Raw genomic sequence first — 16,228 nt, 5'->3', positions numbered from 1 at the left:
TGTACGACATCTATTGCACGTCTGTCCGTCCTGGAAGAGGGATCCCTCCTCAGTTGCTCTTCCTGAGGTTTCTACCGTTTTTTTTCCCCCGTTAAAGGGTTTTTTTGGGGAGTTTTTCCTTATCCGCTGCGAGGGTCATAAGGACAGAGGGATGTCGTATGCTGTAAAGCCCTGTGAGGCAAATTGTGATTTGTGATATTGGGCTTTATAAATAAAATTGAATTGAAAATTGAATAGTCATTAAGGAAGTTTGAGTTTGGCTACGTCCATTATTTTCATAAAGTCTAGAGTAACACCTGGATCTTTGCCATATGGGCTGGTCAGTTGGAATAAAACAAGTTAATTCTTTAATTACCATCAAAATATCCAAAACGTCTCGTCCCCCACAGCTCTCAGACCTCAAAGGCTTTTGTGGCATGTGGCAGCGATTATTCCACAAAACAGGAACCGTGTCCAGAAACAGCTGGTGGTCAGAACACAACAACATGACAGGATTTGAGGAGAAGTTTTTATTTGCAACCGCTCGGCCAAATTCTACTGAAAACACATGTAAAAGCCTCCTGACACACGCAGCCGAGGGAAGAACTGAGAACATTATTACTGTTAATGTTCGTTAATGTTTCATCAGCTCCTGCTGGAGATTCAGCTCCCTCCAGCTCATTACTGTGCTGAGTAATATCAGGCTTCATGCTAACACATTCGCACACACTGTTCTCATCATGTGGTTTCCACGGTTACAGGAGGACAACGGGTTGCCAGTCCACATCAAGGGGGGAACCTTTGACGTTGTGCTCTACCGGGCGACCATGACGCTAACTCTTGGAGGTAACGTGCAGACAGTTTGGTTCAGAAGCTTAATGGACTGAAACAGCTTCATCTGTGAATTACATCAAGCTTTAACCAGACAGCTCCAACAAATATTCGTAGAGCAGAAGTATAAAGTCACCATACCTGAAAATCTACCAGGACTTAATTATTATAAATAAATAACCACTGATAACCTTAAAGTGAGAGTCCTCTGTGTCTTGATGTGTTTGTCTTCTCTGCAGGAACCTGCTACTCTCTGTACTGGCTGCTCATGGCCTGCTTGCCTCAGAAGAAAGCATAGAGAAGAAACCAGCCCCGGGCTCAGTCTAACGCATGGAGAACGACGCCTGGCTTCGTCTAACACTAATGTTTGTTGTGTACAATTCTATTTGATTTTATGACAAGTCGTCGTACTTTGATCATGGCAAAGATGAATATGTAAAAAGTGTAAAAAGATTTAATCTCAACGCCTCCAGAGTTTCATTTGTGTCTCTTTGGGTTCTGACCGACGTCAATCTGGAAATCCATCGGTAAAAAAAAAATAATAATAATTTTTTAGATTAGACTGACGTTAACTATTAAATTAAATATTAAATTAAAGATGTTTAGGCCATAAAATAAGGTCCATTAACACCACGGAGCCCTGATGTCCAAACCAACAATAAATTTTCTTTCTGTAGAGCGGCATCTGCAGCATTTCAGCAGACAATTAGAGACTGTCTTCTGAAATACAACCACCATGTCATTTTTACGAGCAGAAATTATGGCACATATTTATGTCTTTTGGTATACGGCGACCTTTTGTGAGCGAAGCACCTATGAAAGGAGCAAAGGAGGTGGTCAGGTGACGGAGCATAAAGTATGACAAAGTGCTCAGGTGGGTGGGTCAAACGAGCACTGGACTTAAATCCAGGGGACCAGTGCTCGTGTCCTGTGCGCAGGGCCGGCCCTAGACTTTTGGGGGCCATAAGCATGATTTGATTTGGGGGCCCCGCCCACTGTAACGTGTTCGCATGGCACTGAACTAACTAAGCACGTTCATTGTATAAATAAGCATGTAAAGACTAAGGCCCAATCCCAATACCCCCCTTGCCCACTACCCCGTAGCCCTTGGCCCTAGCCCTAGCCATTGCCCACTACCCCGTAGCCCTTGGCCCTAGCCCTAGCCATTGCCCACTACCCCTTGGCCCTCGAAATAAAGCAACGAGGGGTAGGGGTTGAAATCTTTCCCTAGGAATTGGGACACCACTCACTACGTCACTGCGTCAGTTACGTTCACGCATACGTAACTATTTTAAACAGGAAGCTGCGAGCCATCTACATTTCCAACCGGCATCTACAATGGAGTCTCCGGTTGAGTTCATCCTACCGATTGCGTTTGCTGTATTCATCATGCTTCGTTTGATGAACGACAAACGACGGGACTTCAGCTAGCTAGCTAGCTAGCTAGCTAACCAGCTAACATTACGAGGCAGCATAGTTACACTAGCTGGCGTGTTATGGTAATGTGAAAAATCCGACAATTTTGCAGAACAGGACAGATGACAGACGCCAGATAGTGCGAGCTAGCTAACAAGCAACCAGATGATGGTAAAGTTAACATTAGCTAGCTGGCTAGCTTTCTGTCAACTCCAATCTAGACACTGTGAATAGCAATAACAAATTGTTATACCATTCACTCCACAAATACACATTTATTCAAAAACGTTTTTACAAAAGTTCCATGTTTATTTGCGACATTATATGTACATGTATGAACTTTTTCCCCCTCTTGCTCGGTGGTAGCCATGGCGATATCTACCCCTCACTTGCAAGTCAGCATCTGAAATCCCTCGCTCCGAAGGGCTAGTTTCATACCCACTACCCCTCGTTATGCCCCCTATCCCTACACGCAAAAAGGAATTGGGACACCACTACCCCTCACGGGAACGCGCAAATCTAGGAGTAGGGCCGAGGAGTACGGCTAAGGGGGGGTATTGGGATGGGCCCTAAGTGAGACCAACTTTCAGCAACACTATCTTTAAATCAGCATGTTCTCATCCATACTCGTCCTATTTTGCCACAGAAGCCCTGGGCGTCACTAAAATGAGACTCGGGTCAGCCTTTTGCGTTGCAGCTTGACACAAAGAGTCAGTGGTAAGAAGGGCTCAGCGGTTAGGTTAAGGCACCTGGCTCTGAGTGACGCAAACTCCACACCACTGTTGTAATCTGTAGGTCCATCCACCTACACTACCACCCACCCTGTGCGGACCTTCATGCTCCATAAACCATATCTGTTTCACTTTAATGCCATCATTATAATAACACCTAACACACTGCCCAAGCAGCCTATTTTGGCGCTCTGGTATCGAGACCAGGCTGTTTAAACAGACTACAGTATTTGTTTATTATTAACCTCAGTAGATTTATTTTAACCAAAGAATCATGAGAGTGCTTGTTTCATAGGGGAGAGTAAATTACTTAGCCGACCCAAACTGTCCACTTGCCCATCTTTGAGCTTATTATTGACTATTTGTAAGCAAAAATGGCACAAAATGCTGTCAGGTTTTGTTAAGGAAGCTCATTTTATAATCTGTTATTGTCTCTTGTTCATCAAAGAAACTATTTCCTAGACGAGGGGAACCGAAGCAGCTGCTTATATGGCTTAACGGTCCAGGCCGGCTCTGCCTGTGTGAAGGCAAAAGTCAATGAGTTGAGTTATTTTGACAATAAAATCATGTCAACATATATCATATGAGTGATTTCACGTGACGTGTCATATACACTTACTGGACACTTTATTAGGTACACCTTGCTCGTACCAGGTTGGAACCCCTTTTGCCTTCAGAGCTGCCTTAATTTTTCATGCTTTCATATTGTTTACACCAAATTCTGACCCTACCATCTGAATGTGGCAGCAGAAATCCAGACTCATCAGACCAGGCAACGTTTTTCCAATCTTCTATTGTCCAGTTTTGGTGAGAAAACCCGTGTGAATTGTAGCCTCAGTTTCCTGTTGTTAGCTGACAGGAGTGGCACCTGGTGTGGTCTTCTGCTGCTGTAGCCCATCTGCTTCAAGGTTGGACAAGGTGTTGTTGCTTCAGAGATGGTCTTCTGCACACCTTGGTTGGAACCAGTGCTTATTTGACTTCCTGTTGCCTTTCTATCATCTTGAACCAGTCTGGCCATTCTCCTCTGACCTCTGGCATCAACAAGGCATTTTGGCTCACTGGATATTTTCTCTTTTTGGGACCATCCTCTGTAAACCCTAGAGATGGTTGTGCTGAAAATCCCAGTAAATACTCAGAGCAGCCCGTCTGGCACCAACAACCATGCCACGTTCAAAGTCACTTCAATTGAACTTCAGCAGCTCGTCTTCACCATGTCTACATGCCTAAATACATTTAGATGCTGCCATGTGATTGGCTGATTAACTATTTGTGTTAATGAGCGGATGAACAGCTGTACCTTTTAAATGGCTGGTGAGTGTATATTTGAAGCCAAACCTTGATGTTTTTTGTGAATCTAACTGAGGAGTTTTGTTGCCTATACGTTTTTGGTGTAAATGCAACTGTTCCATAAAGTTCCCCACATCCTAAAAAAAGAACATGGCATGAGTGTTGATGATTTTTTCCATATTGCACAAAGGGGGTTTGAGATTTCAAAATCAAATGTGGGTTCTTGAACTAATCTGTATCAGTGTTCTCCTCCATCATCACTCAAGAGCCAAATGTCTGCAGACTTCTTTTCAGATAATTTATTTTCATCCAGAGATGAAGAGAGGGAGGATGTGGTGTGAAGTAAGGAGCTCCAAAGTTTCGGTCCTCAGGGCTCCGGCTCCACACAAAGTCCCTCAGCCTACAAACAGCAGGAAAGAGGTCAAACACAGATGAAGACAAAGTGCAGGAACCCCACCATGACGGCATCCGACAGATGTGACTCCAAGAGCAAAGTAAAACAGGCAAAAGTAAATTGGAATAAGAGTCTGGAATGGCAGCTGCGTGCTTCTGATCCTCTCCAGCTGTTACACAACAGTGACTACTGGAGGAAGTGAATACGTAGCAACGTCCCCACCTGGTGGTGTTAAACAGGAGCTACATCATGACGCTACTAATTCTGGTGTAATGATTTCTCAGGCTAAAATAAAAATGAATTAACTCTACATTCAACTTTTTGTACACAAAGCACAAAAGTATGTGGATACACCTGTCTACATATTCCAGCATACTTAAATGTACTTTATTAGAATCTCAATGTTTGAGTGTCCTACTTTTTAGACAGTAGTGTTCTTCCAACTTTGAATCATCAGTTTCTTGTCAATATGACAATACTCTCCTGTGTGCAAAGCCATCTGTTTTGATTTTCTCTGCAAAGTTGGGAGGTATTCTTAGGGCTGTTTGCAGTATTTTTGAGAGGCTGGCAGTGTTAAGAAGGCAGCATGTAGACCTGACATGCAGCCCAGCCGGCAGAAGAAAATGATGGCATTGTCTCTGCAAATTACAAATACGCTACATTTGCACATTTTACACGTATCACATGAGCGTTCCTAAACTGACGTCATATAGTGCTATCAAGGGTGTCAAGGGTGCGTAAAGTGAAACATGGGTGGGGGGGCTGCATCAGACAACTTTTGTAACTTTCTAAAACTGCCAAGACAGAACACAAACACCCATTTTACATTACGAACGCCTCAAAAATAAACAGACAGTAAAATAAATTGGTACATCACAATGCAAATAAAAATGTAACCAATAAAATTAGGTAGTACAATACAAAGAAAGCAGGTGAGAGATAGAATAAAGAGAGAATAAAGAGAACATGCAGACAGTTAATCAATCACATGAGATGGGGGATTCTCCATGTAGTTAATAAAAGGTTGCCATACTTCATAGAAAGACTTTATCTTACCTTTAGTGAGTAAGTTATTTCATCCAGAGCTATGCAGCTGTTCACTCTGGAGAGCCACAATCCAGCAGGTAATGGGAGATCTGACTTTCATCTCATCGCAATATATTCTTTTGTCAACATCCAACATGATTTCTGCGAGCTTGATAGAATATCTAAGTCCATCCATCCATTTTCATCCGCTTATCCGGGGCCGGGTCGCGGGGGCAGCAGGCAAAGCAAAGCACCCCAGACATCCCTCTTCCCAGCACCACTTTCCAGCTCCTCCTGGTGGACCCCAAGGTGTTCCCAGGCCGGACGAGATGTGTAATCCCTCCAGTGTGTCCTGGGTCTGCCCCGGGGCCTCCTACCAGAGGGACGTGCCCAGAACACCTCCAGTGAGAGGCGCCCAGGAGGATCCTGATCAGATGCCCGAGCCACCTCAACTGACCCCTTTCGACACGAAGGAGCAGCGGCTCTACTCCGAGCTCCCTCCAGATGTCCGAGCTCCTTCCCCTATCTCTAAGGCTGAGCCCAGTCACCCCGCGGAGGAAACTCATTTCCTAGGTAAGTCTAATATAAGAATTTAAGAGGCTGCCCAGAAGGCATACCTCGCGACCCATTAGGAAAGTGACTCCATGGATTGTGGATGAAGCATCACAGATCCCCTGCAAGAAGCCTTGTGGTTTACTACACTGCTGGTTGAACTGAAGGAAAGTGCCCCAAAGTAGACCACATCTAAAGCTAAGGGGTGAGAAATTGGGTTTAAATCCATGAGGCTTGGAAGGGGTGAGATAACCATGAACACCATTAAGGAAATGCACCATTATCCCCATCTGAACCCTTCTTGCTTCCTTCCCTTCTCTAAGAGGGCAGCTGAAATTAGTTTCCATTTATAATATGATGACACAGACTCTACTGTGGAATTTCTCCATTTCTTCGTTGGTTCGCAGTAAAAAGGCGAGACCCAACAGATCTGATCAACACTCAGATGACTGGAGAGTGATTATCAGGCAGCACCTGTACATCTTTCAACATCCTGATTTCTGTGTTAGAAATAAAGAACAAGGAAAATGTTTACACGGCTGGACTCAACTTCTTCATTTCGTAATCACCAGTGGAGACTGATACTCACGAAGCAAAATCTGCATTGGCAGAAGACAAATGAGTAATGTGGAGCAACTGGATTCTGACATTATAGATTAAAAAAGTCATTCATCAGCCCAGTTGAAGAGAAGAGAATGCTGGCTTTGTACATTTCTGCAAACCACAAATACATTACATGTGAATGTTTCATATGTATCATATCAATGTTTCTAAACTGACCCAGTATATGAGCGGACTTTGTCACCAAGAGGTGTCGAGGATAATGAATGGTGAAACACTTGGTGAAACCAATGCCAGGTGCAGACCACTGCATTCAAAACCAACAAAAAACATCTCTTGTATTTTAGGGCAGCTTTTGAGGCTCCAGCTGTGGGTGTTTTTAGCGACCCATGACTGTTTTTCCAGCAGGGATTATGCCCCCCAAACTGGGTATTTGAAGCCAAAACATGATCATTTCCTAACCATAACCAAGTGGTTTTCGTAACCAAACCTACCCACATGTTGAGTTGTTAAAAGTTTCAACATATCTGCTCTATAATGATGTATAAATATATGTATCTATGGTTTGCAGTAATGTACAACATTAATTATGGTGATTGGGTTGCCTTCATTACAGATCATGACGCCAGTTTCTAAATTTAAAGATTTATCAAAGAAAACTGCTGATAGACTTACACTGACACATAATATGATTTTAAAGTGATTTATTGAAGAGTAAATGGTACTAAAACCAAAAACATACCCTATCGCAGGTGGACGGTTCCAACTTTTACAATCATTCTAACATTTAATAACAGGCAGGTCTAGCGAAAAATGTAACCCTCCAGCAAAGTCTCCATTTCAACAGTTCTCTATTGTCCCACCCTTTGTCTCTGTAAACATTCCTGCTGTCCTGTGGAGGCTGAAGACAGACATGTTCTTCATCTGAAGCCAGCCAACATGTTCATGATGAATTTTCGTCAAGCAGTAGGTGGTCGATTTTTTGAAACTTTTGTTGGCTCAGACAACTTACCGTATAATCCCCAACACAAGGATGCTTTCATGGCTTTAGTTAGCAGCTGAATACACACAAACTGAAATATCTCAGCCACTACTGGATGGGTTTTTTATTAAATGTACAGACATTCATGAAACCTACTGACTTTGATGGTCTCTTTTCTTCTTCTGTTGTAGCACCATCAGCTGAAAATGTCCATTTTTTCTGTAGTTTACTTAGTTTATGTAAAATAGATAGATAAACCAACGGTAAGATGCGTAGAGTGTCTGCGTCCACGTGGTCATACATTTGGGTTACATGTGGACGGTCCATGCAAACTCTGATCTCTTCCATCCTTCTTGTTTCTCTTCAAATCTTAAAATGAATCTACCAGACAAATAACATTTCACACTTGGTTTTGTCTCCGTTTTCATCTCTTCTAGCAGGTTTTAGGAAGACAACAAGTGTCCGATTGTCTTTTTTTTTTACGTAAACAGGAAAATCCCAAACTCGTAGCAAGCCATGTCTTTATCTCAGGAAGCGAATACTCATCTTGTGATCGATGTTCACTTTCTCCAGTGACTGAAAACAAAATGAAAATAATCATTTTATTGTTAAAAGCTATGTTACATACTTTTCCTATTGTACATGTAGACATTTGGTCACCTCCTTAAAAGTGCTAATTTCTTCTGTTAAATGAGAACATTTGATGATATTTAGGACTTCAGTGTTAGCTGTTTGCGTCGATGTTCGTTGATGTTCCTCAATCTCATACTGACATGCAAAAGAATGCTTGTCCTAATAATTATGAGCAACTTATTTCATAAAACTTATTGTTTAGCTGAATCAATTTTATTCTTGTTTTATTACAGCAAAATGGTTTATTTCATTGTTCAAAGACTTAACGAGTCACTTCAGCAAACACATTTTCTTTGAGTTTTCATCCTCGCAAAACAACTGTTACTTCTTTAATATTTAAAGAAATCAAGCAGAAAAAAAACATATATGTGCCTCTGTTATCAGGAACATAGCCTAAACTTAAACCAAATTACTTAAAATGATTGTGCTGTTTTGGTTCATATTATTATCCCCAATTGTCTATGTGGTCACTACTTTAGTTTGCCTCCCTCTCACCTTCCTGAACTCGTCGAAGGAGATGGCGTCGTCTTGGTCCAGGTCGGCCTCCTGGATGGCTCGCTCAGCGATGCTCTGCAACTGCTCCTCTGTCACCTGCATCCCCAGCATCGACCGCAGCACCTGTCGTTCACGGTTAGTGATCAATCAGTAATAACATCCAGAAATGACTGGACTCTTACCTAGATTCAACTCCTCTTGGCGCTAATGTGGAAGCTTAATTTCCTTGTGGTGTGCCTCAAGGGTCGATTCTGGGCCCTATTCCATTCTCTGTATACATAATATATGGTTAGATTTCTATGCAGATGATACACTATTATATCCTCCTGTCATTCCTATTGAAACACGTCGTTTGGTTGGCCTAAAGGATGTTTTTAAAGGATATTAAGTGTTGGATGTATTTTTTCATACTTCATCTTAAGCTGTATTGATTTCCTTCAAGAAGACTCTCCAAAAGTGTGCACCATTAAACACATTGGTATGATTTATCACAGCATATGTAACCATTTTAAGGGGCCTTTTTTGAGATGCTGATTATATGTATGGACAGTAGAGAAGTCCATTATGCTGCAGGAGTCATTGTAGATGTTTCTGTGTTCATTCATTTTTATATTTAAGCCATAACTCTGGTAAATTGTAATCCATTGTGATTTTCTGCATCCAAACTGCCCTTGTAAGTGAACTGGCAAGATGCAAACATTTCATTAAAGTTGCACCTTTTTTGTATTGCAGGGACTCTGGGTAATGCAGTGAAGTAGTCATAACTTTCATCACATAAATCTACCTGAAAGCACTCAGTCTGAGTGCAAGCAGTACCATTTATAGAGTTTTAGGGAGACAAAGTGATGAGTTTAACAGTTACAGACCTGAAGAAGCTCGGCTCTGGAAATCTTTCCATCTCTGTCCTGATCGTACAACTGGAAAGCAACTGCACACAAACAGACAAAATCATTTTCTTAGAGGAAAAATCACCAGTGGATCTCAGGTCATCGACTACAAATGAAAAGCTTGAGCAGAACAAACCAAAGCGGACTGACATTTGAGTTTCCTGGTCCTGCTGTTGGCCGGCTCCGGCTGTGCTCCATCTCTGGTCCGGTTTGATTCTGTGGGACGGAAATGAGCCAGAACCCGCACAAAGGTGGGAAAGTCCACCGTCTCCTGTCTGGAGAGAGTGAGAGGAAAGGGAAATGTTTCCTGTTTCCCATTCAAGGTGCCTAACAAACACAGGATGGACCATAAACTACTCTGAAAGACGGCTGCTGTCAAGTCCAAACCCTTGTAACTCCAGCTCCGTTCCAGTTTGTCAGATGAGATATTTAATGCTTCTCTGTGGTTTCATAAGTACTGACGAACTCCATCTTCTGCTCTCAGATTTTTTTTTTTGGATTCTTAACTATTTGTCTCTAGTTCAGAGCTTTGTGATTCGAAAACAACAAATGCAAAATGTAATAATTTCTCTGTGATAATTTATATAACTGATACCACAAGACAGCAGAAAATGTTCAATTATCGGAAATACTATTGGCCCTGTTTAAACAATCTATAGCCCATGGTCTTAAGTGTATATAGGGCATGTCTAACTAATTTTTTGCTAGTTAAACAAGGCATAATCTGGGCCCAGAGAAAAGTGTAGAGGGAAAGGCAACACGTTCTCCGACCTCGTCAGATATCAACATTTGGTCATGGACGTTCAACGTTAAGATATGATGTGCAAGGTACCCTGGGTGTGTCAACAACAAACACATGTGGTCACGTTTAGCCAAAACATGCACATGGTCGGGTTTAGGAAAAAAAAATTGGGTTTGGCTTTACAATCATATGGGAAGCAAACACTAGCCTCCAAAGTGAACGTCAGTGGCTGTTGTTATAGGCTAATTTAGATTAACTCTTTCCCCGCCATTGACAAGATATTCCGTCAATTCGTGTTTTCACTGTTATAAGATGGGGGGCGCTGATACACACATTGTGGAACAGAACAGCATTGCTGTGTCCAAAAACAAACGAAGAAGAAGATCTGCTGGAAACTGGAAGAAGATGCTGATGACGGAAATGTAGCAGCTTTTAAACTGCATGAAAATGCCATCGCTGACAGGAAAGGTTACGGTTGTGAAAGCCATGGAGATATTGATGGGCTCAGACTCCGACACTTCCTGTTTTGATCAACATTCTGAATCTGATTTGGACGAAGAAGCAAACGAGTTTGGTGGGTGAATCTGATTTGGACGAAGAAGCAAACGAGTTTGGTGGGACGAAACAGGATCTCCATGACAGTGACAGTGACACACGGACAAGACGACCACAGAGGAGATGGAGACAACAGAACACTGAACGATCACTGAACGTGGTGACGTGTTCTGCTGTAAGAGAATATTATCTTAATTACTTTCATTCATACAATTCAAACTGACATAAGGAAATGAGAAAAAACAAAAACTGTAAATGTGAAATTGATTCTATACTTGAAAATGAGTCTTTGACAAAAAATGCTATTTTTCAGCTTTTTGTTTGTAATTTTTTTTTTTCATTAGAGATGCACAAATTTAAGTGTTGATCAAAAAGAAACGGAATAAGACAGAATACAATGTTGTCTTGTGTTTCAAAGCAGAAGGTCTCTTCTTTAGTTTCATGTATATACTGTTTACATATTCATAGAACAACTCATTCTGTGGGTCTTGAAATATTAGTGAATATGATCAAAAAATGCTGGCGGTGGCTGGAAACTAAAATAAAACTCTGGCGGGGAAAGTGTTAAATAGGCTGTATTGCAGCCACTATAAGGCACAATTACATGTATTGCAGTTTTTGCCCAAAAATGGCTCTTTTGATAGTAAAGGCTGCTGACCACTGGTTTAACCACACCTCATTTTAAGACCTACCATGTCGGTCTGACGCTGGCAATGACAGTCAGGCTGTGCTGTGTGCTGATTTGTGCAGGGTGTAATATCAGGCCCTGTGCTGCACTTTGCAACTTAGTCAGTGTTTATGGAAAGCAGCTGTAAGTGAGATGTCCTTAATGGTCTAAAACCTGAATGAGAAACAGCATTACAGTCAATAACAATCTGATCTCATCCACTCTAAAAAGAAAACATTAGCAGGCTGCTGCACCCTGGAGAGAAGAAGGCACTTATGATTCTGTCTCCGATGGGATTCAAGGCCAACTCCCGAACTGCTCCGAAATCCTCAGGCCTGAGACACACAGAGAGAATATATCACACAGCCACCATAGAATTAAGCATTACTGATATAACTTCAGATCACTTCAGTGGAATATTGGGAACAGATTATTAGTAACAGTCAGATTATTAGGAACAGATTTCAGTGGAGAAGTTGAAGTTCAACAAGTCTCTAACAAAAACTGAAGATTCATGAAGGTAAGGATTTATTGCAGGAGTTTGAAGGGAGTGAGCTCTTTATAACTGCTAGCTATCTGTGAATTAGTTAATGAAACAAGCTGTTAGCCTTGATGCACAAATGCGTTTTCACCTTTTAAAAAAGCAGAACGCAGATGGAGAAAAAGTAAGTTGACTGTTCATTATCAGATATATCACAAACAACTCATAACTTTCCATAAGGCAATTAAACACACCAGACAAGCACATTTCTCGAAACTTATACAAGATAATCACAATAACCCCAGATTCCCTTTTACAACCACTGACCTTTTAATTAATCCAGTTTTTAGTAATTCAGACAGTTTGCCCTCTAACTCCAGATGTGAGGAGTTTGGAGTCCACTTCAGAGACAAGATAGACACTATCAGAGCAAATTTACAGCAACCTAAGAATTTTAGTATGGAAGAACCTCTGTGTGAGGAAACACTGGAGAAGTTTGTCCTGGTTAATGCTGAGGTGCTCTATAAAATCGTTTCCAAATTAAAACCAGCAACTTGAATTTAGATCCAATTCCCACATAATTTTTTAAAGAAGTTTATAGCTGTCTGGATGAGCATGTTCTTCATATAGTAAACTCAGACGGGGGTTTTCCCACAGGCACTTAAAACTGCTGTGGTGAAGCCCCTTCTGAAGAGAAGCAATCTAGACCAATCAATTGTTAATAACTTCAGACCTGTGTCAAATCTTCCCTTTTAAGCAAAATTTTAGAGAAACTAGTTTTTAATCAGTTAAATGAATTTTTAGATTCAAACAAAGTTCTTGAACAGTACCAATCTGGTTTTCGGGCCAATCATAGCACTGAAACGGCACTGGTCAAGGTTGTAAACGACATTAGGTCAAATATGGACACTAAAAAGGTCACAGTACTTGTCCTACTTGACTTAACTGCAGCCTTTGACACAGTAGACCACTCAATTCTTTTAAATAGACTTCGACTATGATTGGACTCTGTGGCACTGTTCTTAACTGGTTTGAATCATATCTTTTAAACAGGGAATTTTATGTTGGCATTGATGACTGCTCCTCCAAACGCTATAAAATGGACTGTGGAGTCCCCCAAGGTTCGATTTTAGGTCCAGTACTTTTTAATCTTTACATGCTGCTACTTGGAGGGGTCGTCAGGAGGCACGGCATACAATTCCATAGTTATGCTGATGATACACAGCTATATATTGCCGTGTCTCATGATGACCCAAAGCCACTTGATGCACTTTTTAGCTGTATTTTAGATAAGTGCATATGTGCTGGATGGCAGAGAACTTTCTACAGCTCAACCAGGACAAAACAGAATTTTTAGTTATTGGGTCTGAAGCATAGAGAGAGAAACTGCATACAAAACTACAAACACTGGCTCTGGAACCATGTCAAAAAGTAAAAAATCTTGGGGCAATAATTGATGCTGCCTTCAGTTTTGAGCCCCACATTAAGAATATAACAAAAACAGCATTTTATCATTTGAAAACATTTCCAGAGTCAGGCCGTTTCTCTCTAATGCTAGTGCATGCTTTTATCACCTGCAGAATTGATAATTGTAATGCTCTTCTTTCTGGTCTTCCTAAGAAGACCATTAAACCATTACAACAAGTTCAAAATGCAGCCGCTCGAGTTCTGATGAGGACCAGAAAGAGAGCACACATTACTCCCATCCTGGAGTCTCTGCATTGGCTTCCTGTTAGCTTCAGAAATTATTTTAAGATTTTTTATTAGTTTTTAAAGTTCTTAATGGTCTTGGTCCTTCTTATTTATCAGATTTGCTTTTAACCTATCAGCCCTCTAGGACCCTCAGGTCCTCTGGTAGTAGACTGTGAATTATTCCAGAAGTTAGAACTTAAACCCACGGTGAGGCGTCCTTTTCTTATTACGGCCCACGTCCGTGGAACAGCCCGCCAGAGGATCTGAGGGCAGCAGAGAGTGTGGATATTTTCAAAGGCAAACTCAAGACCTGCCTTTTTAGTTTGGCTTTTAGTTGATTTTTACTGATCTATTTATTCTTATTTATTTACCTATTTCTCATCTATTTATTGAACTTTTTTAGACATTTTATCATTGTCATATATTTTAAATCCTTTATTTATTTCTTATTAATAACTTTTTGTCATGTATCTAATATGCTTTTAAAGTTATCTATTTAGCAATTTATTTCTTTTTATCTATATACTTTAATTTATGTAGATTGTTCTGGGGCATTTGTCTTTTTATTCTGTGAAGCACTTTGTGTTACAATTTATTGTATGAAAATGTGCTGTATAAATAAAGTTTGATTGACTGATTGACTAACTTAATTAATGGACACCACTTTACTGGGGAGTTTGATCATGTTCAAAATGCAGGGACCTCGAAAGGAACTCCAGATTTTTGATTTTGTGGTTAAAAACCACAATAAATAAATAGGAGAAAAATTCCATAAACTCTGGCTGCTCTCACTCTCTCTATTAGAAACACATGTGTGTTCAGGATCAAAAATCCCGATCTGGCTCCTTCGCACAGAATTCGTCCACATGGACATCTCGATGTGATAATTATGACAGCCTGTTGTTTACATGAAGCATTTTTCTGCACACTGGTGTGTGGGCGCACCGACCTGAGCTCTCCTCTCTGGTCGCTATCCAGAAACTCAAACCTCTCGTACAGACGATGGATGTGAGCAGCAGAGACTGAAACACAAAGAAGGTTTGATTACATACAGGCTGACTGATGGAAATGTCACGTCGGGAAACCACAACACTGAACATGTTTCACAACCAACAGCTTGCTTTTATCAGTGGTTCGTTCTGCAGCAGGTCACATTTCACACCGCAGCTGCTGTGTTGACTTTTCCATATTGTTTAAACTCATGAAGCTGTGTTGGAAAGTTGCACTCCTGAAACACACAGCAGAGAACAGAGGACGGGTCCAACCTGATCTCACAGAAATACGTGAAATGACCACGACCTCTTAACACCGCATTCCGTGGTGGCAGCACGTAATGGGTTGAAATTACGTGCTGCCACCACGAAAACAATTCCAATGTAAAGTCAATTAGGGTCCTCTCCCGTGGTGGACACACGGATTCCCTGATTCAATCACGTCACGTCAACCTCGTTTTCCTCAATGATATCTTTAACATTCCTGTATACACACAAAACGCGGAAGTGTTCTTGATATTAAAACGGCAAATATATTCCTCTGTTATAATTTCCCACCAATAATAATAATAATAATGATATTAACGTGATAGTTCGGCTGTTCTAGATATTTGTTATAGCCTATTCAAATATTCAATCCCAAAAACGTTGTTATAGCCTATTCAAATATTCAATCCCAAAAACGCCGTTTCTAGAGAACTGTCTGAAATGAACCATCATGCCTACTTTTTCTTAACATATTTCATCTAGGTGCAGTGTCATTACTAGTTCAGCTTTACTAGACATTTGATATATTCAGTAGATGTATCTTTTTACGACCCTGTTTTACAACAAGCCGCAAAAAACCTACCGACCCAAAAACGCCGTTTTTAGAGTACTATCTAAAATAACTACAATTAGCCGACATCTTTACTTTTTCTTACCATAGTTCATCTAGGTGCAGTGTAATAACTAGTTCGGCTTTACTTGATATTAGATATATTGGGTAGATATATCTTTTTACAACCCTATTTAGAGCCCTACTTTGCAAATCAGAAGAACTACAACTATGTTGCTGATATGTATCAAACTGCATGGCGCGGTCCCAGGGAATTGTAGTTTTTTCCCAGATTTGGAAGTTGTAAATACTGAATTGAGAGTACCCTGTGGACTTTAAGGGGATGGTAAACACATTTGTGAAATCAGATTTTAAATATCTAATTTCTAAATGGGTGAAAATTAATTTTATCCATATTGTATCCATATCTGACAGCACCCTCAGTTGTTGACTACACTCACATGATAGCTGAGGTCAAGAGCTCTCTATAACAGTTGGTCCCATGTCT

The 16,228-nt window shown here is 40.9% G+C and overlaps 2 protein-coding genes across 4 annotated transcripts in view; one reads left to right on the top strand and one right to left on the bottom strand.

Annotated features, from left to right (window-relative positions):
• Nucleotides 1-1,274, top strand: part of LOC126403509 (cytochrome c oxidase subunit 7A2, mitochondrial) — a 17,879-nt gene extending 16,605 nt beyond the window's left edge. For both annotated transcript variants that reach the window (XM_050066246.1, XM_050066239.1), the window contains exons 3-4: nucleotides 741-825; nucleotides 1,050-1,274. In XM_050066246.1, the coding sequence (XP_049922203.1) occupies nucleotides 741-825; nucleotides 1,050-1,108 (144 nt within the window). In that variant the 3' untranslated portion in view covers nucleotides 1,109-1,274. The remainder of the gene's footprint in view (nucleotides 1-740; nucleotides 826-1,049) is intronic.
• A 6,200-nt stretch (nucleotides 1,275-7,474) lies between these two features.
• chp2 (calcineurin-like EF-hand protein 2) overlaps nucleotides 7,475-16,228 on the bottom strand; it is an 85,158-nt gene continuing 76,404 nt past the window's right edge. For both annotated transcript variants that reach the window (XM_050066156.1, XM_050066148.1), the window contains 6 exons: nucleotides 14,861-14,933; nucleotides 11,993-12,073; nucleotides 9,925-10,049; nucleotides 9,754-9,815; nucleotides 8,888-9,010; nucleotides 7,475-8,335 (listed from right to left, as the gene is read on the bottom strand). In XM_050066156.1, the coding sequence (XP_049922113.1) occupies nucleotides 8,282-8,335; nucleotides 8,888-9,010; nucleotides 9,754-9,815; nucleotides 9,925-10,049; nucleotides 11,993-12,073; nucleotides 14,861-14,933 (518 nt within the window). In that variant the 3' untranslated portion in view covers nucleotides 7,475-8,281. The remainder of the gene's footprint in view (nucleotides 8,336-8,887; nucleotides 9,011-9,753; nucleotides 9,816-9,924; nucleotides 10,050-11,992; nucleotides 12,074-14,860; nucleotides 14,934-16,228) is intronic.

Source organism: Epinephelus moara, chromosome 2, assembly GCF_006386435.1.
Source record: "Epinephelus moara isolate mb chromosome 2, YSFRI_EMoa_1.0, whole genome shotgun sequence".
NCBI classification, from domain to species: Eukaryota; Metazoa; Chordata; class Actinopteri; order Perciformes; family Serranidae; genus Epinephelus; species Epinephelus moara.
The sequence above is the reverse complement of the archived record's forward strand: the minus strand, read 5'-3'. Positions and strand labels throughout refer to the sequence as shown.